Source organism: Meleagris gallopavo, chromosome 6 (genome assembly GCF_000146605.3).
Source record: "Meleagris gallopavo isolate NT-WF06-2002-E0010 breed Aviagen turkey brand Nicholas breeding stock chromosome 6, Turkey_5.1, whole genome shotgun sequence".
NCBI classification, from domain to species: domain Eukaryota; kingdom Metazoa; phylum Chordata; class Aves; order Galliformes; family Phasianidae; genus Meleagris; species Meleagris gallopavo.
The window spans coordinates 37,500,762-37,528,239 of record NC_015016.2 but is presented as its reverse complement, the minus strand read 5'-3'; the positions used below and the strand labels follow the sequence as shown (position 1 = coordinate 37,528,239).

General features: G+C 36.3%; 1 protein-coding gene and 1 long non-coding RNA gene across 2 annotated transcripts in view; one reads left to right on the top strand and one right to left on the bottom strand.

The window, feature by feature from the left end:
• The window catches only part of CMC1 (C-X9-C motif containing 1), a 46,439-nt gene extending 46,307 nt beyond the window's left edge, over positions 1-132 (bottom strand). Inside the window, exon 1 of the mRNA XM_010712885.3 lies at positions 12-132. Coding sequence (XP_010711187.1) covers positions 12-36 — 25 coding nt within the window. The 5' untranslated portion in view covers positions 37-132. The remainder of the gene's footprint in view (positions 1-11) is intronic.
• Positions 133-221: 89 nt separating this feature from the next.
• Positions 222-27,478, top strand: part of LOC116216759 — a 70,581-nt gene continuing 43,324 nt past the window's right edge. The window contains exons 1-2 of the long non-coding RNA XR_004160152.1: positions 222-376; positions 1,569-1,731. This is a non-coding gene — a long non-coding RNA (uncharacterized LOC116216759). The remainder of the gene's footprint in view (positions 377-1,568; positions 1,732-27,478) is intronic.

Genomic DNA, 27,478 nt, shown 5'->3' with positions numbered 1-27,478 from the left:
GCCGCCCCTACCTGCTGCGCCGGGGGGAGGCTCCATCTGCGGCTCCACGCTACACCCGCAGCTGCGCACCCTACGTGGCCGGCCCCAAGCCGTTGCCGCGCAGGCGCGGACCAACCCTCTGCACAGCCCCGATGCGGGCAGAGGGCGGCGGCGGCGGCGCGCGCGTAGGGGAAGGCGGGAAGGGCGGGAGGGGCTGAGGGAGCCTTGGAGTGCGGGTTTGGGTTTGCGCGTCCCCTGGGATGAGGGGCTGTGAGCGGTGCTGAGGTGGTTTAGTCGCTCGTCCCTGGAAGTCTCCTGGAGCAGAGAATATCAGCTTCTCCAGGAGCTCTAGGCAGTGAGAAGAAAATGAGAATTACGGGAGTGGCTGCCTTCGTTGGTTAGTTGTTTTGCACCCTTTATGAAAGAGCTTCCTGTATAAGTATGGTTGCTTAAGACAAATCACACGTTAGGAGGAAAGAATGCACAGTGCTTTTTGCATAACCATCACTAGGAGTTTATTGCAGTTCAGTCCGATCTGTGTGTCCTCGTGGTCTGCCACTGTATCGAGGCATATCTGAAGCGTGCTTTAAGGGCAGATGAATAATTCTCTTGTAAGCCTCTAGAATATTTAACTGGCTAGCCTATCTGTTAATGATCAACCATAAAGTGGTCAACCACTTTGAGACGCAAAACACACACTGAAAATCTGTAAGAAGGTACTTAGGTCACTCTGAAAGTAATACATAGTTCAGACATAAAGAGAGCTGAAAGTCAAGACTTTTTTAACAGATAGAATTCAGAGTCTCCAAAGAGCCTGCTTGCTCTCTTTTCCCACTAGCCTCTTCAACTGTTTTGGCAGATGAGTGGTATGAATAATGAGTCTATTTAAAACATCAGCCTCTTATATGAGGTGGCAAAAATTCTTCCTCAGTAGCATTTCCTCTGTAATCCCGCATTGTTACTTCCTGCTCACTGCAAATGAGCTGAGCGTTAAACATTACATTCTCAGGTAAGTGAGAAGTCCGGGAGTCTTCCTCAGATACTACGTAAACCTTGTGTGCCTCTGGAAGATAGCAATAGAAGCAAGTTAGGAAAAACTGTGGGATCACAATTTCAGGTTATTTATTTGTAAAAATAATTATCATTTAAATAGAGATCTGACTTTCAAATTCACAGTTTTTTGTTTGCTTACTTGTGTTTTTTTTTCCCCTAACCCTACATATCATTTCCCCATATGATAATTCAGTGCTTTTATTTGAAAATGGATTATTTTAACTTGAGGCCACACTAAAAGCTAAGTTCTTCATGCCAAAGCATTCACAGAAATTAGTAGAGCGTGATGTAGGCAAAATCTTCCACACGATTGCCTTTGGCCTTACTGATTCAGAGTACTTCTGTTATAGAGCCTTAAGTGCCTTTCTGGTGTTTTGTTTTTATACCACAAGTTTGTTCTCATTTTGTGGGGTAGAATACGGATATTATAATTGTTTTTGGTAATATTAAACTATACCACTTTCAGTTGATATTTTTTCACCAATTTGATACTTTTTGAATAGGGCTGTGAAAATGCAGCTTTTTTTTTTTTAAAGGTTGGCGTATGCTTCTTCTGCAATGAATGCAAGTGTTGGGAAAGAAAAAAAGAAAGATGGTCAATCTGCAAAGAGTTACATATATGCAACAAGAAAACATAAAGCAAAAACCCCACATGATACAAAAAGGAGCTTACAGCGTGAGATCCAAAAACTTAAAACAGTAAGTTGAAATCAATATAAATTAAATTATTGAAGTTAGTCGTCTTTGCCAATCTTAGGCTTTTGGTTGTTGGTATCTACAGATGCCCTGCAGAATGAGAACTACAAAGATTTATTTAAATTTAAGACCTTTGAACTTCAATTTCTGCTTTAGGTATTGTGTTACTTTGATTGTTTTAGAGACGGGATACTAGGCTAGAGACAACTTCTCTTTCAAATGGTATTTCTGTTTTTTGATGAAGAGAATAGATGCAAAAAGAAATATCCATGAACTTTGTAACCTGAGCATCCTGCCCTACCCTGCTGCAGAAGTGCGGTCAGGCCTGGAAAGCAATGAAAGATTGCTAAAAATTCTGCAATTCTATTTTTCACGTATGTCAGAAGAAAATGTTGAATGCTAAGAAAAAATGACGTCTTTGTGAATGAAAAACAAATAGAAATGGAACAATAATGATAGAAAATCTTTCTTATGGAGGTTTGAGGGGCAGAAATTGGTTTTGAGTAAGAGAATATACAAGTGTGGATCTGAAAATAGACTTACACTATTTGGAACTTTTATAAACTACTGGAAATGAGAAAGAATCAAAAAAAGTGTCATACAATTTATTAGAAATCTTGACAAATAATTGAATGAGACTGACATTATGGGTAACAGAAACAACATAACTAAGACATAAACCATCTAGAAAGGGGCTTTAAATTAGAAGAAATAGACTTGGGAGTCCGTAGTGGTGGCTGGATATGGTTGGCACAGTGACTGAGTTGAATATCAACAGAACAATTTTCGTGACAGAAAAGAGGAGGTTACAATGTAAGAAATGTGATAAAAGCCATGTCAAGAATTTTAGTAGATGGATAAAAAAGCTAAATGCTTTGTAAGTACATATTTTGCACGTTTTTATATGCAGAGTAGATGTAAGTAAGATCAGTACTGTATATATAGAGAAAAGATTTACTGCCATCCTTCAGGTGGAAGTGCCGGTTACGTGAGCTCCATTCTGTAGGAGCACCCAAGAGTTAAATGGGGTGGTTCCATTACAACAACAACAACAAAGATGGAAAGTGGATATCACTGGATATCACATAAACAAGAAACCCTACTTGCATCTTATCGCTAGGGAGAGTTTTGAAATGACATTCAGAGAATAGAATTTGTGTTTAATAAGATCTTTTAAAATATGAATCTTGCATTTGTTCTGCAATCCTGTGAAGTTATGATGACATGCATCGGACTTTTTCTTTGCAGTACACTGATGAAGTTAGTACTATAAGCTTAACTTAAGTACCATACTGGTATCTGCTCCTGTTTATTCTGTGCTACATGCATCATTTCTTCATCTTCTTCTCTACTATATCCCACACCTTATGTCTACAAGGAGAACTGCCATGTAATCTTTCATGCAGTTAGTTCCCTGAGAGTAAAATACTGGATACTCTGGTGAAAAGAAACTCGTGATTGTGGTCACAGTTTTCTGCATTGATTACTACAGTAGGGAAACTCTTATGATTCCCATTATAGTCCTGAAGGATGCTAGAGGCAATGGGGATGTTTGATTTTCAGCAGTTCTCAAAAAATTAAGAATAGTCATAAGTAGTACTGGATTGCAGTCAGTTCTGTGTTTCTGAGATTCATATTGTCATTTGATTAGTTAATCGCCCATTTTCAAAGGTGTGAACATGCTTTCACACATCAACCAAGACTGTGTTAACAATGAAACTATAAATAACAATAGAGATGAAATATCTATCGTACAAGTCTCCGCACCGTGTTCTTACCAGATAAAGAACCTCTATCTGTCTGCACACAGGTGTGATTTTTTTTTAAACTCCAAACAATAGCCTTGTCATATTAGATCAAATGAATATTTTCAAATGGCATCTCTTCAACATGTTTGCTGTTAACATTTTTGATCTTGTTCCATGAAATGTAACTTACAGTAAAAGGCTGTGATTCTTTGCTACGCTTACTCGCGTGAAATAAATATTTCACTGATAGGTGAGAGATGTGAGGGAGTTTTAAATAAGAATTAGCATCTAGAATCAAAGGAAATATTTTCTTCTCTGCTTAAGGGAAGTACACTTTTACAAAAGCCACTATAAGGTTGTTCAAGGTCTTATTTGCAATTGCATTCTGAGATTTTCATTCACTGGAGAAATCTACTCCAGGAGAGAAAAAGAGATGAAGAAAAAGTTTATAGTCTCTTTTGTGGTGCATATTCCAATGTTGTAAAGCAGTTCACCCACAGAAAATTAATCCCATTTATTTGCTTGCTTTCTAAATGTTTGAAGATCAGAGATCTTCTTAGCAGAATATGCAATTGAAGGAGGAGGAAGCATTAGGAGTTTTGAACTACTTCTATCTTGTCCAATTAATCTGTAATTTTGCTTGTTCTAGAAGCTTGCAGACCTCCAAGCCTACAGGCCCATGAAGTTACACATGAGACTCTTGGAACGATATCTTCACAATGCAAGCATTAGCACTGTGTTACTTTGGCTTCTCTCTTGCTCCGAGGACTGCAGTTGTCATGTCATCAGGTGGCAAGGTCTCCAGTGGCACTATTTCCAGGCCTCTATGCCTTGTCTCTTATCACTTCTTCAAAAATGAAACCTATTCCTTTGTGAGGTAGGCCTTTCTACTCATGTTTTAGGGAATTTGAAGCATCTTGTCAGGGTGGCTACTTCCCATCATTCCTGTTGTCCTAGCAAGAAGTCACAGAAGTAGTATCTAGGGAACTGGCCATCTGCTCAACTAGAAAGAATGCATCAAATAATAATTACGTTTCCCAGTTACTACTAGATATAGTTACTGGAGAGAAAAACACTTTGATTCCCTTCCTTCTGCAAAGTCTGCATAGAGCAGCACAGTCTTTCACTGGCTTTTGTTTCCTTAAAACTTCCTCTTTTACCTCAACAAATTCAGATATAATCCAAAGCAAAAAAACATATACCAGATACAGATGACTGGATCAACATCTAGATTTTCAAATAATAGTAGCTCAGTACTATGAGAAGGAATTGAAGTTCCACTACTAAAATGAGAGACAGTCTTTATAATCTGTCATCATTTGATCTATCCTACTTACAAGAACAATGACTTTTCAGAGTGTAGACAGGGTGTTTTCTTGTCTGAATACATTCACATCAATTGTAGGGCAACTCTCAATTGCCCTGGAGGTTTAATTTAGACATATTTGTTACTTTGTTTTCCTTCCTTCCTGCTAAGTTCTCTTTCTGTTCAATATTTTCTTTAAAAAGCTACTTAGCAGTTCTTTTGCTTTATACTTCCACTTTTTGTTTTGTTTTGTTTTTTTAATGCTACAGAGAGAAGAGCTACTTCCTGATGTTAAATGTTTAAAAGGCTGAATTCAGCATGGTTTCTGGACAGCAGTAGACATTGCCTGGCATGGTTCCTTGTATATGAGCTTGCAGTTGAGCCATCTAACTTTCTTTTTGTTGGTACTAACCTGAACGTTTCCTGATCCCTCCCCAAAATGATTTTGGTTTGTTTGTGCCACAGAGGAGAATATCTTTACATAGGTGAGCTCTGAAGTTCAAAGCTGCTTTCCAATCTATTCCTCAACATCCATGTTGACTCCATCATTGGCGTCGGGATTTGTTAGTGGCATAGAGTGAAGAAATATAGACCATTAATAGCTGAAAGATACTGTAATTGACTTTTCTTAATGTTTATAATAATTAAATATATTCAGTACACTTTCTTGTTACGAATTCCATCTTGACATTTAAAGACAGATAAACAGGATGTGAGTAGAAGATGCATTTCCTTCCATGACTGATATAATCAAAACATGTTGTTTTACAGAAGATTTTCTGCTCCCTTTAGTTTTCAGGTGTTTAAGGGTGATGCAACGATAATAATGCTGAACACTTAGCATCTCCATATTCACCAGTCTGGAAAATTCAATCTGACTTTAACTGCTGTGCTAGAGAACCTCAACTGACCAGCTCTGATTCTGTGATTTATACTTAGTGAGATAGGGATGTTATCAAGAAATAGTATTGGCAGTCACAAAACTCTATAACCTGATGTTCAGTAAGGATAAAAATATCTCGTGCTCTTCTTTGTATTCATTCATTGCTTTAGAAATAAACTTTTTAGTTCATAGTATCTTATCTATGTTGGGCACTTAGGCACTTGCCTATTTACAAGTATATGTGTATTGCTGAAGACAAGGTAATTATTCTATCAAATGTTTTTGAGCAGTGAAATAATTTCTCATTGCAGTTGCAAATGAATGTGATGTCTGTCCCTTCCTAATGTTCTTTATGTTCCTGAGTATGGTTTTATATCTGATGTACTTTTTTATCTTCTGACATTTATTTCAGTGTTAAGAGATCATTGAGTTCAGAGAGGGAAGGTCTGATTTCAAAACTCAGCTCTCAGCTTATATTTCCCCATAATATGATTCTGGCATGTTTAGTAGATGTTTTGGACAACTCCAGTTCTGATGGTTTGTTGATAAGGTGGCAGCAAGGGTTAATTGCAGTTAATGTGACAAAATATAGTGCAATTCTTAGAATCTTCTGGTATTTTTCAAACTGATTAATGTTACATTGTAATGCACAGAATCCAATTGAAAGCTGGGAAGACATATCCCAGTTAACTCCAGTTGGTTTTAGGAGATTGTTAAGAGTCTGACAACCTCAGCTTGACTCAAATTGATTCAAGTTGATTTCAAATCATTTGCTACAGAGCCTTTGATTAACCAAGTCTTAGACTTGACAAAAAAAATCTTCAACCTTTGCTCACAACTGGGAGATGTATGAGATTGATTGTATAATGTAATAAAGCTGTGAACAAAAATGGATAATCACTGGAAAACCTTGGCAAAGTTTGTAAACAAATCTTATGAGATCTTGGAAGTGCTGGACAGTTCTGAAATTTCAGTAAAAATGAATGACAACTTTAACTTTTGCCAAAGGGCAGCTGGCAATTGAATGCAAATAGTATGATTCAGGATATCATAGTCAGTCTGTTTGCTCAGTTAAATAAAAGTTTAAGGTATTGCTTGTATTTCTTGACTTCATAGCAAGCTCCAATTTGGAATTATAGGTTTTTCATAAATACTTCTATTATTTGCCTATACTCTGCATTGGCGTGATCATTGCACATTACTAATGTATCAATTTGTCAAAATCAGGGTTTGGGATCTGTTTCTTCAGGCATCTGCATATCTATTTGAGAAATCTCACTGTGTAAATGATTGAGAAGACAACAGGTGACAAAAAAAAAAGACATGACAAATTCTGTATTCAGTATGAACAAATCTTCTGCTTGTCTCTTAACATTATGTGTATGTGATACAGGTCAAAAGTAATTTATATGCTTTACATATAGGCATATAATTCCTTTTTGTACATATCCCATAGAATTGGGAAAGGAGCGTGGCACCAAATAAGATATAATTGCACAGAAACGTGTAAAAGAAAGTGTAACTGAAGTTCAGCTTTCTGTCATGTTTTTACATAACCAAGTCTAAGTTTTAATCAGCTCAGAAGAACAGGGTTTTTTGGTCAGGCTATTTCAAACTGATGTTTCTTGACAGTTTTTTTTACCCCACTTTTTATAACACCTTTTATTTAGTTTAAGTGACTAATTCAGATTTTAGAGAAAAGAATACCCAATGCTGTAACCTCTCAGTAAGCTTCAGAAAACATCTCTGTGACTTCCCAGAAGTTCTACAACAAAATTATGGGGGAAAAAAAATCATATTTCTGGTAAGTCAAAGGCTCAAAACAAAAATAAAATTATTCTATAAAAATTATTAATTATATACATTAACATAGAGAAGATGTAAAGAGTAGAAAACCAGAGAAAACACCCATACTCCAAATCCTTCTGTGTTTTACTTTGAATGGGAATTTGGAACTACAACTAAATCCACTTTAGAGATAAATTCTTTTTTTTTTTTTTTTTTTCCCCAAGCACTGTGTTCTATAATATAAACATGTAAATCTCCCTCAGTATTGTAATTTATATTCAGTAAAATAAAAAAAAAAAAAGATGATGGAAGAATGTGATGAATCAATTCCCATGCTGGACTAAGCTGTAGAAAGGGGAAGATGAAGTTTGAATTTTGAAACAGAACAGCAGATAATGATTTATGAACAAGATTTTAACCCTTGTGTTCTAAAAAAAAAATGGAGTTGTAATTTCAGCATAATTCTTTTTCACTTGTCTGTGCTGAATAATGTTGGTAGCATGTATAGAAATAAAGGTTTCGTTTGTTTTGATGTTTTTTTTTCCTCTCTGTTCAGAAAAGGAGATTTTACACTGTGGAAATTTGCTTAGCTCAGTGTTTATTTCCTCAGCTAGAAAATCATAGCAAAATTGAGACAGTCAAGTTAGCTAGAGAAATAGCACTTTTTTTTAAATCATTACCTCTTTATGGATTCCTCATTCATCTTTCTTCCATTGCTATTTCATGCTTGTTACTCGTTTCCTTTCTATTGCATCTGTGACAGCTTGGCACTTTGTAATGCCTAAGGATCACTTTTTGCCAATGTGAGTGGGAGAAGCAGCAGTATGTTGCAAAACTTGATCTAACATCTCTGGCAAATGTTATTATTGTTATGGTTCCAATTTCCAGTGCTTTGGTTCAGTTGTAACTGAGAGTAAATAAGTGATTTTGTCATTCAGCTCCTGCATTCCTTGAATTGACTAGAAATTAAGACTAGATCATGAAAAAAAGACGCGAAATTTTTTTATTTTCTTTTTTATAATTATTTTAAGCTCATGCTGTGGTTTGCGCAAGCAGAAATACATAGAATCATAAAATCACAGAATCCTTAGAGATGGAAGGGCTCTTCAAAGGTCATCTAGTCCACTCTCCTGCAGTGATCAGGGTTTTCCACAGCTAGATCAGGTGCTTAGAGCCCTGTCCATCCTGACCTCGAATGGCTCCAGGGATGGGGCATAGACCACCTCTCTGGGGAACCAGTTCCAATGCTTCACTACCTTCACTGTAAAAGACTTTCCTTACATCCAACCTAAATATCCCCTCTTAGTTTGAAACCGTTTCCCCTTATCCTATCACCACAGACCCTGCTAAAGAGTCTGTGCTCTACTTTCTTGTAGTTCCACTTTGGATACTGAAAGGCCTCTCTCAAGTCACCTCAGAGCCTTTTCTTCTGCAGGCTGAACAGCTCCAGTGCTCTCAGCCTGTCCTTGTAGGAGAGGTGTTCCATCCCTTGGATCACTTTTATGGCCCTCTTCTGGAGATGCAGCAGGTCTGTGTCTCCTGTACCGAGGACTCCACATTTGGAGTTGTTTGCTACATATTTAAGCATCTAGAATATCATGATGCTCTAGCATGTTTCATATTAATTTCAGATGTAGACCTCTTTGAAAGACTGAGCTATTAGCTCTATCCTGCGTAAGTGCAAGCAAAGACCTTGTAGGAAGATGCAACCAGTTTTCTTGGCAGTTTAAGCCCCATTCATGTTCTTACCTTGTCTGCAACAGAAATAGAAATAAAAAGAATTGTTCCAAAGATCATACTACTGCACTTAGATTTTTATAATTAAGATCGTTTTGAATAATTTAGTGTTAAAATGACCTTTCAGGTGTTAATGAAGATGTCTATCTACTGAATACAATTTGCACTGAGTTCTGTCTTACATAGCTGAAGATCTGCCTGAGCTAAAGCCTAGTTAGAACATAAGAACAGAACAAACTTAATTATTTTTCTGTCGGTGAACATGTACTGATCAGTTTATTAGCTTTCTATTCAGCAGCCCATGTTCTTTGAGCCTAAAGAATTAAAAATGCCCACTTATGCATGATGTTTTCTCATAATTTCTTTCTATTGATGTAGCAAAAAACCCACAGCATACTGCTGCCTGCAAAATCTGAGTACCAAGTAGGTTAGGCCTCTGCAGGCTTCTAGCTGAGGAGCTCTGGTTTCTTGACAGAGGCCTCTAGAGTGAAGGCCATGGAAGATACCTCAGGGAGACTTCCTGCCGGTGGTGAACCAGTGCTACGAAGCTGAGAAGCAGCTGCAGCGAGTGCTGCTCGCCAGCCTACCTGCTGGAGGTACGGGGCTGTGGTAGCACAGAGCCAGGGTGGAGGAAAGTGGCAGAATCTCCGCAGTGCAGTCCTTGCCAGGTTAGGGAATGTGTAACAGAGCAGCTGTTGGATATGCAGTGACAGTTACCACAACCACCATGGCTTTGCTGGCTGACAGCATGTCTCCCAAAGGGGGGTAAAGCATGGGCTACTCTAATCAGATGTTCAGTCGCAGAAAAATGAACTTTCTGTCATTCAGGTCCTTGTGGGTACTGCAAAGAGAACAAAAGAGTACAGCCATTAAAAAAAGTCACTGGCTACTGACCTGCCTGTCAATATGCATTAAAGAAATTTGATGCTGCTGCTGAGAAAGTATCAAATTTGCTTTGAAGAGAAATGCTAATGCCAATACAAAGTCAGAATTGGTGTTGATTTGTAGCAATCGTGTTGGAAATGAAGAGATGATTTTGTTATTTATTGCAAAAGATACCTGTGTTAACGAGAGAGAGAATCTGATGCTGAAATAGGGAGAGAATAGAGGAGGGAAAAATTGGCAATTGTTGGTTTCAAGCTTATTCTCAATGTACTATATTCCTTACAGTGCACAAGAGCAATTAGGCTCTGAAAATTGCATTAAATCCTGGGAAAGGATGAACTTACTGTCTCAATAGTTGTTGCAAAGAGGTGCATTCGGTCTGACTCAGAAAGGAGCTGGAGTCCACTGTGAAGAGAGAGTGGCAAACACTAGCTTAACTTAGGCTTTGATTTACTGCATCTCATTGGAATTAGAAGCTGTATACCGTAAACAAACTTTCTTTTTCTAGGAAGCATCTTCAAGGCCCCCCTTAGAAGACATGAACACACCAGTTATATTTCTGCAGACTTAAATTCATATCCTGTTTCAGAAAAAAGTCTTTGTGGTCTCAGTTCAGCTTTTACTGTGTTTGATGTACATCAGAAATACCCTTTTTCCTCCCAGCTTCTCACACATGATCAGTCAGAGGGCAGCAGTAATTCTGTAAGTGCTATGCTATTCTGGCAAGATGTTTTTGCCATAAACTTCTTTAGCACCTTTTCATTCTATTTCTCTCTGTTCCATCACTTAATTCAGGCCACTTCTGACTTCAGCAGTAAAAAACTTGTGTATGTAAACATGAACAATATTTGCTTAAAGCAAGAGTCTTTTACTTCGTTCCCTAGTCATGTATGAAGCATCTACATCTTTCTTGTTTTTTAACCATTAGTTGGAAAGCCATATATGCATTGGGACCTTTGGGTCCCAAAACCTTCGTGTTTCTCACGTGAAAGCAGGTCACTGCTCTTATTGATTTCTGAACTACCAGATGTTGTATGTATCAGTGTCAAGTTTTAGGTCTCTTCCTGAGTTGGTATTGGTGTAGAAGAACCCAGTATTTGGGTTATGCAGTGGCAGAGTGATTTTGCCGTTAGAAGTACCAGAGATCCAGAAGTACTCTCCTGTTCTTAAGTAACCAGACTTAGCATTGTTCAAATACATCTAGAAAGTAGAAAGTTCACTCGTATAGTGGTTTTTTTCTTCTTTTTGGTATTTCCAACAGAAACTCAATTAAAGAACTTTCTTTTTTTCTTTTGCTATTTTATTATAGTTAGGATAATTCCTGGAATGTTGGTATTAGTGTTACACATCTTAGAGGAAAAAAAATGAAGATAAGAGAGAGAAGATTATTTTCTTGCAAAAATGCTGATGACTGATGAGAAAAATATCCATGGGGAAGTATGTATAAACTGTTAAGGTCTGTAAGAATGAAATGATATTTTCTTCAATATTTGTATGAAAAAATCAGAACTATAGAAAACTTTGAAGATTTAGTGAAAAGCTTTTTAGCTAAAACTACATGAATTTCTGTCCAAATCTTGTTTTAAGAGTTAAAGTTCTCAACCTCTTTGCAAGGAAATACCTTATATTTTGCTAAACTGGTGCTATTTTTATATTACTGGAGAAACAAAATGATCAAGTTCATAAAACATTCTAGCTATTGAAAACTTAATAAAGGGTTTTAAGGTACCATGGATGGATTTAAAAAGCAGCACTTGAGCCAGTTGGGTCAGGTTTACTCTTTCAAATTTTACTGCTAAAGATTGACAATGTAATTGGACACATGCTTACATTTGTTATATGAATGAAACCTCAAATTCATTTCAGTTGAGTTAACTCCCTTGCCTAACAGCACAAGCTGACACTGTGGATGCTTTTCTGCTATTCTATTTGGTGAAAAAGTATTCCAACAGTTATCACGTGACTTTCAAACTCAGTTCTTTCTGATCTTGGTCTGTGCCCTGCAGGGGCAAGTCAAGGCACCTTTGAGTTTCCCATTGTTTTTTTGGAAATACTCTTCTTGTTGGCATGCTGTATTGAGGCATTTAAATGAAGCTACTTAAAGGTGCCAGATGTGATGTTCAGGTTTGTGTTGATGTTTGGTTTATTAAAAGTTATGGAGAATCACAGCTATGGGAAGAGAGACAATATAAAGTCAACTGTCTCACAGTTATAAATCTGTACTGAACTTCACTACAGGAGCTGGAGTAGGGAAGAAATGCTGCAGTCTTATGGAAAAAATAGAAAGAAAACCAACAGATGCCCACTAATAGCCACCACATTGTGTAGCACTGAATGCCATTCTGGCCGGGAAAACTATCTCCTCTCCATTGAACAGCACGGGATATTTTGCAAATCCAGAAGTGCAGACCAGCAAGTGTCTCTGACAAGAGGATCTCAGAAGAATGAGATCCTTTAAAGCTACTCAAACCTTCCTAGGAAACTTAAGAATACAATCCACAGAATAAAGTAGGTATGTTTATTAATGACATTCTTTTTTTCAAGTCTTCATCTTAATATATGGAGAATTCAGCAGCAAAACAAAAAAATACTGTGAGCAATCCCAAACATTTCCAAATGTGCATTTGATAGGACAGGTATATAGTATTTCATCAAAACATAAATTAATACATTGTAAAAAGAAAAAGTATACTAAATCCAGTACTTGTATGTATAAAATTGAAAAGGAAATCCTTTTAAACAATCTAGGAATTGATCATTCATCTAACCAGGTTTTTGTTTGAAGTCAGCATATAAGATGCAATGCGTTGGAAGTCTAGTTTAAAGTTCAGACACAAAAGAAATTTGTTCAATAATTGCATTCAGGTATGGTGAAAGAAATGGATGAAAATAAAGTTGCCAGTCATATATTATGTAAGCCATCATTATATAGATTTATTTATTATTTTATCATAGTAAGGCCCCTTTCTTGACTGCTTGAGAAAAAGATCTGACAACACCTTGTCCAGAGAGTCCAACAGCAAGGTAAACTGCCCACCTTTAGCAACTGTCAAGGTTCTTTCATTTATTCTTAAGTAAGGACAGTCTTTCTGTATGTAAAATGTACAAATATAGATCTAAAATCTAGAATGTACCAAGGCAATTGTATTTATGAAGTTGCAAAAACTAATCTTAAATGATACGTTGCTTGAATATAACATGTTGTCACTGCTCTTAAGATCCCACAGTATTTCTGTGCTTTGCCAGAAATGACTAGACAATCACTCAATTTTTCCTGACAATATGTTCTTGCCCCTCTCCTCCTTTAGCTTCACAAATGTTTTAAACCTAATATGTAGCAAGAAGCAACTAAAGTTGCTGAGAACTACAGAGAAATAGCCATTCGTCTTTGGAAACATCTGTGCCTGTTGATTATTTTCTCGTATTTATTTTGCAGTCAGATTCCACTGTTAAATGCTTCCATCATAGTCTTGGGAATTTCCCCATAGTGCATGAAGCTGGTTGCCGTGTACCTGTAGTCTCGTGTGCATTCTTCATTCCTCTTGCTTTTTCATTTTCACTGTTTGCTTACAATATCTAAAGCTTTTCAAATACAGAAGAGTTGAATGTACTGTCTTTAAGCCTGAAAAAGAGAATTCTACCTGGCAGGTCAGGAGAATGGCTGAGAGGAACACATTGGAATGTGAGAAAGTGTAGCTGAGGATTTAATAAAATAATATTTTTGAATGCAATAGGAAGTTACAGAATGGAAAGAAGCTATTTTAGGTTTTTCTATTTCCCTGAGTCCTGCACTGCCTTGGGAAAACATTACAATAAATAGTGGAATGACCTCAGGAGTCAGGGACACTTGAGATAAATACTCAAGCTTCTTTCTCTCAGATCTTTTGACATAAATATGAACATGCTGCATTGGTACAGAGAGTGAACATTTCATGCATTCTAGTGAGCTTATAATGATCAGGGCTGTTTGCCAGCATAAACGCAGCAGTAATTATTTTTTTTTTTTTTATTTAACACTCTTTTGGTGTTAGTTTCTTTTTCACTCATAGTTACTCACTAAAAGGCTTAGTGATGGAAACATTCAGACTTGAAAGAGAGGTTATGTAATCTGATCAGTCATTTTGTGTTTACAGTGGATACTATAAGTTTAATTTTAGTAATTTGAATTATTTATAGTCAATTAGCCGAAGTGTAGGCTTCCTATCAAAGTTAAATGATAAATTTTTGCAAAAATGATACAGTTGCATGAAGCTGTTTAGCAAATGTGGTGGAAGAGAAGTGGCAAGAGGTTAGTTTAGGACATATTTTATGGGCTTGTCCAGAGACAGCATTTTTCTGAAGAATGATAATTAGGGTAGTTATAAAAAATTATAAGTAATTCAGGCTATTTATGTTGAGTGGCAGCATGGGAGTAAACAGTGTCTGATGAAAGATGGTACAGTTTTTCTTCTTGCTTTAATTGTATGAAACTGTCTTTATATCAATTCAGGATAAAAATGTAGGAGGATAACAGATTTTATTTGGTGCAAAGGGAGAGAGGTAGAGAAATAAGAAGAAAAGAATAATGAAAAAATCCCATAAATAGTGAAGTATTGGCAGAAAATAATATTTAGCGTCATGAAATCAGGTAATGTAGAAACCTCCTAGTTTGGATAAGTGCACAATATTTTTATAAGTTAACCATTTCAAAAGTTTGCCTTTGAAGAGTGTTTTGAGAATGATTTTTACAATTATCTGGCTCTCCATGTTCTTATTTTCTCCATGTTTGTGTTATGCATGCTATCTGAACTTTGGAAAGTATACCTAAGGTGTGATGACAATGGTGGCTTGCTGAAATTACTTAAATTCTGCACCATATGGATAAGATCATTTTTTGTCTCATTTTTGGAATATTTACCTATTTTCAAAAAATACTGAATAGCAGTTCTGATCTCCAGTACAACAACAGCACCCTGATTTGTGACCACTGATCTGTCATTCATTAGGGAGCAAAATCTGTTCCTGTATGTTAACTCTTCTGTTGCCATTCCTTCATATTTTCTGTTATTTGTTAGGCAGCATGTTAGATAGAAGTCTTATACACTGATCATTTAAAAAGAGGCAATGTGTTTGGTAAGGAAATTACTATTTCTAATCTGAGGATCCTAACCATCCCAAGATGAGTCCCCAGCAGTTGGGTTGCATTATGCGTGAATTCTCAGTAGAAAAGGAGTCGGTACTGCAGATAGTTACATCAGAAGCAATTCTAAACTGCAAGAAAAAGAAGAAAAATCACTGAAACTCCAGATGAATTGGCAGGCTGGACTGTGTAAATAAAATGGCTGGTTAATTGTATTCCCTGGTGTATCCAGTCCAAATGGACCAGACGGGTTGAGTGCATAATAGAACACATGCACCACAGTTTGAAAATCTCTGGGAATACTGAGCTGTCTTGTGCCACCCCTGATGGAGCTGAAATTGTAGTGAACAGAATGCTGGAACCATGTTGTATTATCAAAGGACGTGGAACCACTTATTTGAACTAAACACTTAGTGCTGTCATGCTGGTGTGACAGAAAATGGCACTAAAGCACAGCTGAGTGGCTATTTTTGTCTGGATAAATACTCCTGTTTGTCAAGCTCTGTCTTCAGATCTGCTAAAGCACACAGGTAGAGATCAAAATTAAACATTAACAACTTTATGTTAACTTAAGAAGAAGTAAGAAGTATCCTCTTTTTTTCTCTCTTTTTTTTTTGCCATCTTCGTGCATTCCAAATGTGGAGTAAAGTAACTGTGTTCAAGTTATTCATAAAGGTTTCATGTATTCCATAAACTCAAATTTTGTATAAATTTACTTCTTACTCATTTCTTTACTTAAGTTCACCAGTTTCTGGCATTGCTGTTAGTGGATGTAGTTTCCAATGTAAAAAGCATTCCATGTAAGAAGTGATCTTAACTTGGTCGAGTATGAGCATAGCACTCACTGATACAATTCTACACACTATGCTGGAGCACCTTATTTGCTTCTGTGCCCCTGAACTAAATACAAACTGTAAAATATAAAAGTGAGAGTTACAGTTATCAAGGTTGGAGTCTTCCGGGCTGACAAGCTTGGCTTGGCATAAAAGTGGGAGTTCAAGTTTCCATTCTTGAACAATAATTATGAATTTAATATTTGCTTAATAATTTTGGGGTGGCTTTTTATCATTAAATGTGGCAAAAGTTGGGGGTCAGATGAATGAGGAGAAAATCATACATTTACAATTCATGATTTCTCTAAAACATTTTCTTCAAGTATGTGAAGATGGGCCATTATCCCATAACATGTTCGTGGCAAGTTGCACCTAAGGAATGTTCTGGCAAGCCGAAGAGGGTCAGCATGATGCTGTTGCCAGTGTTGGGTAGGAGATTCAAGGAAGAGTCGATAAATGATAGAGAAGTACTTCAGGGAAATGTTAAGGTGCTGCAAGGGTACAGCTGTTAGTACACAAGACTGAGTAGGGAACCTACAGAGTGTGGGCACAGAAGGGCTGTGCTTCTCTGCAAGATACCTCCTGGCTTTCCAGCAGGGCTGTTGCAGTGGAAGTGATAATTTTTAATTACGGGATGTACTACATAGAACTATCAGAAATGCTAAATTACACTGCCTTGAGTATTGTTAATGGGCATTCCTGCATGCCTTGTGATTGAGTTCTGTCCATGTTGCCTTGCAGCCAGGAGCACTATGCCCTGAGAGAACAACGGGAAAAAATTTAAGGTTTTCTCTCTCTCATCCCCTAAAAGACAGCGCTCTCAAACTTTCACTACACTCTTACTTTCTTTGGAAATGAAAGTGATGTGGTCATTTTTCTTTACCCATTTGTTTTCTTTATTCTTAGTTGAACTCTTCTTATGTGTAGGGTAAATAGTAATATCCAAGATGACAAAGTTAAGAGTTGAGTATTACTTTAAAGATATTGCTCATTCAAAACCTCTAACGGTCAAAATTTTAAGGATTTTTATAACCCATTCTTGAATTTTTCGTGATATTTATACTGATTCACAAGTGTTGTTTCTGAATTTTTTGGTTAAAACATATGAAGAGGTTGGGTGTTCTCTAAAAAGTATAGTTTCTGAATGAGGCATATATTAAACAGCAAATTGTGAATAGCTGTAGGGAAATTCTGACTTCTACTAAGATACTAAGACTTGAGCTGACTTCTGGGAAATCTCCAGCTCATTGTCTGGTAAAATATTACCAGGCAAAAATTAAATAACGCATAAATTTGAAATAAATAGATTTAATATAGTAACAAACTAGCAAGGATTCAGGACTAGGGGATTTTCTTGAGTTGTGTTTCCCTCATTTCATTTAAAATAGGATTAATAGCTAAGACCAAGATCTCCCAAGTATTTTGAAGTAGATTTGGTTGATTGGTAAATTTATATTATATTGCATGGCTATCTACTACAATTATTAAATACTTGCATGACTATCTATTACAATTATTAAATACAGCTATTCTATGCAACACTTCACTATCCTAGTAGCTGGAAAATGTACAGAGAAATACTGAATTATTACAGGTGTGGAATCATTTTTGTTTGTGGCATTGTTCATGGTACAGGCAAAAAAAAAAAAAACAGGAAGATAGGAAGGGAGTGAAAAGAGAGTGTGATAGAGAATCTGGATAGCTTGTGTCCATTTTAGTTGTCAGTATTTTTTAATATTAACAATTGGAGAGGATTTTTAAAAGTCATAATCATATTTTAAATGAACAGCAACTATTTCATAACGGTAGTAATGAATACCTTGATGTATTCATCTTATCAGAAAAAGAAGACCCAGAGGTTAGTAGATAATATATCTATTTACAATAGATAAAATGATTCATGCTATATGCAGCCACTGGAGAAATTCACTGCAAGATTCAGAGGCTAAAACCCAAAGTAAGCCAAATGAAAATGAGCTGTGTGCTCCAGTTCTTAACAAGCTATAGAATGGATTCAGCATCAATCAGTTTTCAATCATAACAGTAATTTTCTTACTTCATATACTGTAGTTCAAACAGAATTGTAGTCTTTTTGTGTAGGAAGTCAGCCATGTTAGTCAGAACAATTCCTTCAAAATATACATATAAATATATCAAACTAATGAAGGATGTGTATGACCAGCAGTATATTACTTACACACCTTGATCATGAGGTCTGACAATACTAGTATAAGTAGAGGTGGATCTCCAACTATTGAGAAAATCCAATTATAGTCTTATCTACATTTTATTTGGGAACAATATCTTTTCTAAAGTCTTTAACATTTTTCCAGGTTAATACAAATGTTATTTATACTACACTCACAGAGAAATGTGCTGCATGTAGTATTTTTGTCACTGTGCAGATGTGCTTCTATTTAGGATGACATGCCTTTAGCTTTGAGATATAGGAAGCCACACATTTTGAAATCTTCCCTGTTAGAGACATCTTTAAGGCTTGGTTTTTAAAACAAATTGGAAAATAAACAAAATCCATCTGTTTTCTGGAAAAAGAGTTAGGAAAAATATGTTGTTTTCACTGTGTTTAGTGTGTCTGTTTGCTTAACTGTTGCTTTGATGAGAAATCTATTGCCTCAAAGTTTGTGAACAGCACTTGGTCATTTTCAAAGGTTTTGCTATGTACAAATCTGTTAAAGTTAGGTGGCATTTAGTTGGTGCGTGCATCTAAGGAATGTGTACTTTAAACAGATATGTCTTAACATTTCACTTTCTTTTCGGCATGTTCTATTTCCAAGAACCAGATTGGTAAAGAAATACCAATTTTTTTGGTATTTTTGTTTGTTGGGTGTATTTAGCCCTGCCTCTACACGCAGTTCTAGTTGGTACAAGTCAGAAAATACTATGCAGCTCTTTGGGCAAATCAGAATACAAGACCATCATGAATTTAGCATCACTTGTTCGTATGATCAGAACAAATGGACTTGGACTAAGAATATAGCATGTGCTCACATTAAAATCAAGTTGAAAAGCACTGATTTCATTGTGATTTTTTTCTTTTGTTGTTCTGAAATGTAGTTTCAGAGAATCATATGATTTTTAAAGTTGGAAAAGACTTCTATGATCATCTAGTCCAGCTATTTGCATGTCACCACCATGCCCACTAAACCATGTCCCTATTTGCCACATAGACCCTTTTCTTGAAAACCTTCCAGGACTCCACTACTTCCCTGGGCAGCCTGTTTCAATGCCTTAGCACTCTTTCTGAGAAGAAATCTTTCCTAATATCCATTCTGAGTTTGTATATCCATATAATAACTGTTTATTTTTCCTTTATTCAGATAATGCGGTTACTTATTTATTTTCAAGGAGAACCAAATGCTAATATTTTGAGTTACCTGACTTGTAACTATCTATTTAACTTAAGTTTTTGTTTTCACCTTTGGTGTGGAAATAAATTCCTCTACTGCTAGGCTGCATCTTGTAACACTGACAGATACCATGTTAGAATTGCTGTATGTTCCTCAGGACAAACCCAAAGCAAGTGTAAACTTCCTTATACATTGTGCTTTGTACAGTTTTACACAGCTTTTCCACAGGCTACACAGACATTTCCAAATGGATTTGTTGAGATGGTTCACTCTTGAATTACATGATGCCAACCTAGATAATTGACAGATTCTTCTAAATTTTTAATTTTTAAAGCACATTGTTATGTATTTCCCTACTAGGTAGGGTAAAGCATTTTCTTGACAATGCTGGAATGCCCTGAGGATCCCCAAAAGCCTTTTAGAAAATATTTTATTTACTGTGAGGAGGACTTGAGATAACCCTTTTAGGTGTCTGCAAGATTTGTAAAGTATGGTGAGAACTGATTGGCAGTGGATGCCTGCATCTCAAACTGTACTGCATAAGATTTTCTGTGTATGGTTTCAGGCCAATGGCAATACTGTGAGGATTAAGAGTGTCTGTAAAAATAATATTGATGATGTGACAGCTAGTGTGAAGGGCTGAGACTGATTCCAATAGATACTGACCCATGCAAAACTCAGAAGTAAATTTCTTTAATGCTTCTCTGTGGTACCTAAGAATCTTGTTTTACAAGATTTTAAATCTAAAGAAGAGGCGCTAGGTAAAGGCTTAGTGTGATGCTACTGGCCTGATCTGGTGCCATGGTTAGAGTTGAACATGGTACTGCTTCAAAGGTTCAGAAAATTTTCCCTCTTTTCCAAAGCGTAACTAAACAGTGAAACAACTTAAATAAAAATAAAATATAAAATAAAAATATGTTTTATTTAACACATTTCATCAATCACTGCTACATGAAACTTAATTGTCCAATATAAGTGAAAAAAAAGATTTTGAAAAAAAGTTGCATGCAATTATGGTTCATCTATCAGAATGTGGTTAAAAAAATAACTTTGTTCATGCTGTGTTCTTCTCAGCACATTAGATTGACTCTATTAAGTAAGAAGCCCTTCTGTAGATCTCCTCTCTTGCTTCTAGCCTGGACAAAATTCCATTTCTAATCTTCCCACATAAGTTTTCTGTGCCAGATCTCACACCGATGAACCTTCAGGGTATTTACACAATTTGTAGATTTGGGTATGTCTTTGACCGCTGTCTGCCCTTCCTGTGTATATCTAGGCTATAGCTGAATTAAACGCACAGAGGATTGGCTGAAAGTTTCAAGGTGTAGCTAAAAATATCAATGAAGATATAATCAATAAGCTTAAAATTCCTTTCCGTTGTGAACCTCAGACACAGTGTTTATATGCATCAAACAACAGCAAGGTTATGAGTCTGTCTTAGCACGCAAATCTCAACAGAGAAAATGCACCAGGCTAAAGACTTAATGAATTAAGAGTATGAAAAATCCAGTTTAAAACCCACAAGAAATATATCCCAAACTGAAGCTAGTAGGAAAGAACCGTGATGCTCATGACAGATTTCGTCTACATATGTAGCTGTACGCTCCATTGCAGAGTTTGAGATCTTTTGTCTTGCAGGTCTGTTCTGCCTCAACTTCAAGGTTTTTTTGAATCTGCTCATGTGATCCCATATCACATACCACATCCCTCAGTATCACCAGCAGATCAAGGGAGGTGATCTTTTCCCTTTACCCAGCACCTGTGAGGCCACACCTGGAGTACTAGGTCCAGTTCTGGGTTCCCCTGTATAAGAGAGACATGCAGATGAAGAGAGTCCAGCAAAGGGCCACCAACATGATGAAGGCACTGGAACATCTCTCCCAGGAGGAGAGGCTGAAAGGATGCAACTATTGAGCCTGGAGCAGAGGAGGCTCAGGGAGATATTTGTCAATGCATACAAACAACTGACACAACAGTGTAAAGAGGACAGAGCCACGCTCTTTTCAGTGGTGTCCAGAGACAGAACAAGAGGCAATGGGCACAAACGGAAACACAAGTTGTTCCCACTGAATATCCAGAAGCACTTCTTTGCTATGTGGGTTACTGGCACAGGTTTCCCAAAGAGGTTGCAGGGTCTCCTCCTCAGAGATCTGCAAAAAAGCCACCTAGACATGGTCCCAGGCAACTTGCTGTCGGTGTCTCTGCTTGAGAGAGGGTTGGACCAGATGGTTTGCAGAGGTCCCTTCCAACTCAACCATTCTGTGATTCTGTTTTCTAATACACATTTTGTTGGAAGTCATATAAAATTTCATGAAGATTTCCCCCAATTCTTTCAATAAAATCTGACACCACAGTTGGCTATAATAATGATACAAATTGTTCTAGACTGCTAGACTAATATATATTCAGGTTCCACCTTAGTTCAGATGCATTATTTCTCTGCCTATTTTTCAAATGCACATATACATACACTTGTGCATTAACATAAAAAAATATATTCTTCCCTGTTCACACACTGCATTAATATTGCCAATATGTTCCTTCATTGAAGATGATAGCAAACATCTTTCTTTTCCATATTACTGTGTCCAAAGATTTCTTGAATTATGTTTAAGTATGCTCAGGGTAATTACAGTGATCAACTGAATAAAGCATTTCTTTATCACTGAAATTTTATTTCAGATGGCTCACATGTACCATCTGAGTCAGATTTAAAATAAAAAATAATAAAAAAAAGGATGTGCAAGTTCTCTGACTCAAGCTATACAGCATATGATTGAAGTAAAGAACATCATCTCCTTTGTTCACCAGGTTTTTTATTATTATTATTTCTTTCTGGTCTTCTACTTTTCTGCTCCTCAAATAAGGCTAATTACAAAGGAAAAAAGTTGAAACTGGTGGAGAGAGATCCTTTAAAGCCATTTCTTTTGCAGAATGGAACAAAAGAAAGTACCAAGGGCATGGATAGGCCTTGAAAAAAAGAAAAGAGAAAAACCATCTAATGAGGGTGTTGAGATAAGTGCTTGTGAAGAAAACTGGCAAAAAAAGGGCTTTTAGTCTAAATCCATAAATAAGTGGGCATTAGATGGGTACTAGAACATTTTTAACAAGAGAGGCCACCAAACTGTATCATCCTATGCAAGAGCTACAACCCTAAAAACTCTGCTTCTTAACAAGGTAAGGGCTTTTCTCTTTGAAATATTAATTTGAAAAAGAAATACTTGAAAATTAAGGAGTATTATTCATATTATTCATGTCTGTGAATCCATTATAGAGGAAGACATCATCAAAGCTGCTGTAGATGTAATTATGAATGGTGTAGACTTTCTAAAGGTCAAAGATCCTAAACAGTCTGAAGAAATTGTTCACAGTACATGATGGTTCAGGCGGGATTTGACCTTCAGTCTCTCTTTGGGTCTTCTGGGCTATGCTAAAGAAGCGGCACATACAGCGTCAACTACAGAAGAGTTTAAGAAGCAAATCATTTGCCCATCCTCCAAACCTATTTCTTAATACTCCTGGGTAATTGGGCACTCAGACGTGCTTGATATCCATAGATGTGCAGGTCAGGTGTTTGAGACTCAGTCTAATTACCAGGGAATGACTGCCAGCTAAGCATTGTCCATTTCAGCTCTCAGTGATGCTCTTGTAACACATAAAGGAGAAAAACAAATCTGAAAGGGAGAGAAGATAAAAGGAGGGAGAAAAATAAACTATAGTACCTGATCCAAAGACTGTAGAAGTTAATGGAAAGTCCCATTAGCTTCAGTGAAGTTCAGATTAATGCCCATTTTTAACATGACTGGCAGTTTTTTATCCCATCAGGCATTCGATCTCCTCTCACTCATGTGCACCAGAAAGTTTGCATGCACCACTGATCTGATTTTTGAACACGTTCTGACAGATTTAATATTTATGAATCATTAAGGGAATTATTTGCTTTAGCTTTGTTTTTTCATAAGTTTCTCGTATTGTGAAATTTTAAGGGTTTTGAGAAAAGTACAATAACATTAGTCTCCAAAACATAACAATGATTATAATACTTTCACTTCTAAATCCCTTTGGCCATGAATAGAAATTTGATGTTTTCGTTGCCTGTGGTACGTGTTGATTGTGAATAAGAAAAGTAATGAAATTCTTAGTGCAAATCTGTAAACACACAATGTGTTCCTTTCTTATTCACTTTTAGTGAAACTTCTGGCACGTGTTCTGTACCGCAGATGGTCACGTGTACCTGGTGATCAGGTGTTTGAACTTGATTGCCCGCTCGCAGCTTTTGGTGGATTTATCCACAGGTGTCCTACACATGAGAGGGTAATCTTTTGGCACTAAATTTTCACAACAGGTTACCCGTGTGGCTGATAGCCACTGGTCCTCTTATGTGACTTGCTGCAGCATTTCCCAAATTCTGGATCAATGATGAACAAATACAGTAGCATAATGCTAAATGGTTTGTTATTTCCTGCTATTAACTAGGGTTTATTTATTACAGTTTACATTCTGATTTACTGAATAGAGAAGCTGGATTAACTTGAATTTTTGATGGCTTTCTCTCTATCAGTGATTTTCCTTCTATCAGGGTTTTTCCTGAAAAATCATTCATCAGACTGATGTTTCATGAGTTTTTGAGAGCACAGATTCTGTGATAGATAGTATCTTCTGTACACTGAAGCTACACATGAAATGGTCACAACATTTTTGTGCTAGATCCAGGCCAGAGACGTGATAATTCCTTGTTAGATGGTCATTTATTTCACATTATTGACAAAGTCAGTATCAATGGAGCATCATAAGCAATTCCATAATTTAATCCTGCCGATACTTGCTTTAAAGCAAATTCTGTTTTACACAGTGAAGACTGAATTCAGCATCCAAACAACACAGTAACTCAGCAGAGGAGACTTGAATTTTCTTTATCACATTTTAAGAAAAATATTTACTGACTGTGGCAGAGGAAGTGGTATAAATGCTCTTATTGACATTTTTCTCACATATCTTTGAGTTCACTTAGCTAAATAACCACAATTATCAGAAACCACAGACTTCATAGACTCAAACTGTGTTTTAAAAGTAAGATGCTTTTGAATTTTGAAAACTGCATATGCAGAGCTATTTCTCTTCTGCACTTGTAACCTATGTGAGTTCAGCCAAAGCTAGGCAATGGACCTACTGAGAATCCTTGGGGAAAAAAACCTGAAACTTGGAGAAAAAAAAAACAATCTTCCTTGGCTTTTGTTCATCAAGATGTAACGGAGTTGAATCCCATCTCAGTGACCATTGTGTGTAGCAGAAGCCTTAGATGAATGTTGTTTGTCTGAGACAAAAGAGAAAAAAGTGTGGGTCAAGCGGCTGGTGCTGATTTATGTCAAGGAATAATTTAATAAAATTATAAATTTTCTTCCTCTATAAAATATAATTGAATAAGAATGAGACTAAAAGCATGTTGATAATGAGCTAAGTAATTTAGCTGTTTATTTTTTCATAATTTGTGTGCCCAAATGTAATTTTTCTGCTATGTGCAGTAAATGGTTTTTTTGGTTGAAATGCTGTGTTTGTTCTCCTGAGCATATTTCTTGACACAAGGGAATACAGAAGGCTGGACTGAGATCATTTATTCTTTTGAGCCTTTTTCTCCTATGACAGTGGAATAAACAAGGAGTTTTTTATTCCAATCCCTCTGCCTATACATTTTTTTTCTTCGGTAGAGACAATTACATTCTTTTAGTATATTAGTTGAGACTTGTAGGGTGGAAACATGCTGTGTGTTGTGAAATAAAAATTTTCTGAAATACATATGTAACCAATTACCTGAGCATTTCTCAGTCAACTTGAAACATGCTTTCTCACAAGTTTCATCTGCTGATTAAAAACAGGTATATAATTCTGATCTATTCACTGTGGCATTTGTTGTCTTATTTGTATGTATTGTGTCATATCACATTTCATTCACTTCCATCATCACTGTGAGCAAATTATTTGTACCTGGTATAAACCAGGCCAACATGTCAAATAAATAAAAAGGCATTGCATTGTTGTTAGACAGCTGTGTCACTAAAAGAGAGTCAGCAAATGCTTTCTATTATCTTCCTCATATTCAAAGTCATTCGAAGCTTATATGCAAAGATACTCAACTTACTTTCTTATGGCTTCCAGTATCAGCTAAGAAAGAACAAATAGTATCTCCTACTTTTATCATTATTGCCATCTTCAATTGCTTTTCAAAAAAGTAGACAGAAATGACTGGTCGTTGCAGCAATAGTAATTTTCTTTTGATTTTAGCTTTGTATAAACTTTGGATTGAATAATTCTCCATAACAAATTACTTATCTCTGATTTTCCATTAAAGATCTTCTCCTTCATATTTACATTTACTTACTTACAAGTGCCAAATATAGACATAGCCATCTTTACTTACCTCTTCAAAACCCTTCCCATGTTCATCATAAGAGATCCTACTCACAGCAGCCCTCCTCGATTGCCTGCCTACATCAGTAAAGCAGTGCCATCCATGTCTTGAATTATTGCAACCCAGTGGCTATAGGTTTTGAAAAGGCTTCTCCCTTGGGTTTCCAGCCTGTGCTCATTTGGAAATTCACCCAAATAAGGAAAAAACAGACATTTTGGATCGTAATTTCTGTTTTTCTCTACAGAACAGAAAGTAAGAGGAGATGAGATTGCATTTCTTATGCCTTTTGTTTATTAATCTTAGAGAGATTTGTAATTCTACTGTATTTTAGCCTCTTTAAGTAGTCCTGTTCAGGATCCATTGGTGTTATATTGTGAATACCAATACAGAACTCAGAACAGCTTCATTAGGTTTTGTCTTTTCTTGAGTATATTTTGTAATACTAACATTTACCTTGGTATTCTGGGAAACTGATATTTCCTTGTCCCCTCTGTGTTGCTTTCATTATATTTCAAATCATTTGCACTCTAACTAATTGTCTTCACCTGCAGGATTAATTTCATTTTTGCATGCTCAGCAGAAACAAGTCTTAAACTAATACTAGTAGGAGTGATTTCAGCAGTGATACAAGTTTAAGCACATTTGACTACTTTTTCATAGACAAAGGCCCTGTCCAACAAAATATATCCCTTAATTGGAAACGGTATATGGCAGATATGTGAATGCGTAGGATTTCATAATTTCTCAACTTCAAGGGACCATTAGGGATACCTGAGAGAAAGAACCACTTTGACAAATTCCACTGAATAAGTAACAGACAAATATGAAATGAATTAAGTGAAGTTTTTGTGAGCTAACAAACTGCTTGTATTTCCAGGTGAATTGTTAATATATCTTAATGTCAGTGTGACCCTGCTCATGTGAATTAGTAAACTGATTTCTGCTTCTTAGCATGTCAGAGATTCTTTATTTTGCCACTATATGCACTTTGCCTGACTGCTTACTGAAGACAAGCACTTCTTGTGACCTCTGGAAAGCTTGCTGTTGACTGGAACTTTGTGGTGCTCTTGTTAACTGGAACTTTGTGATGTTTCTGTTTTCCCACCATTTAATACTGAAATGATGAAGTCTTGAAAAACTAATTAAAAAATATATTGAATTGGCTTTGAATAAATATTTGACAATAATACTCATGGAACATAGTGGTAGCAATCCATACTTGTTACAAAGAGAAAATTCAAAAGCAATGCAGAATCTGATTCTCTGCTTTTTTAGTGTAGAACAGTAGTACCTAGCATGAACACCTTTAAAATAATTTATGAATTATTATTAAGAATCAATAGTATTTTAATAAGGCAATTGTCTAGGGAATAGAATACTCATACAAGAAAATGAGTGCCAGGATACAGTGGGTCCATTATTCTCTAATATTATGAATTTGTGTTAATTGAATCAGCAAAGTCAACTCAAGTGCAAGTTTGGTGACAGGTAAAATCAATCAAAACACTTTTTCCACCGTTCCTTTAAATTGTTCTTTCTACTTCCATCTCTTTTTTTCCAATTAACCACTGTCTGTGTATTAATTATATTAAAATTATATGCATTATAATAAATTTTCAGTGATAGTTCTTCTAGAAAATACGCAGTATATGTGGTATTGAAATGCATGTCAAAATT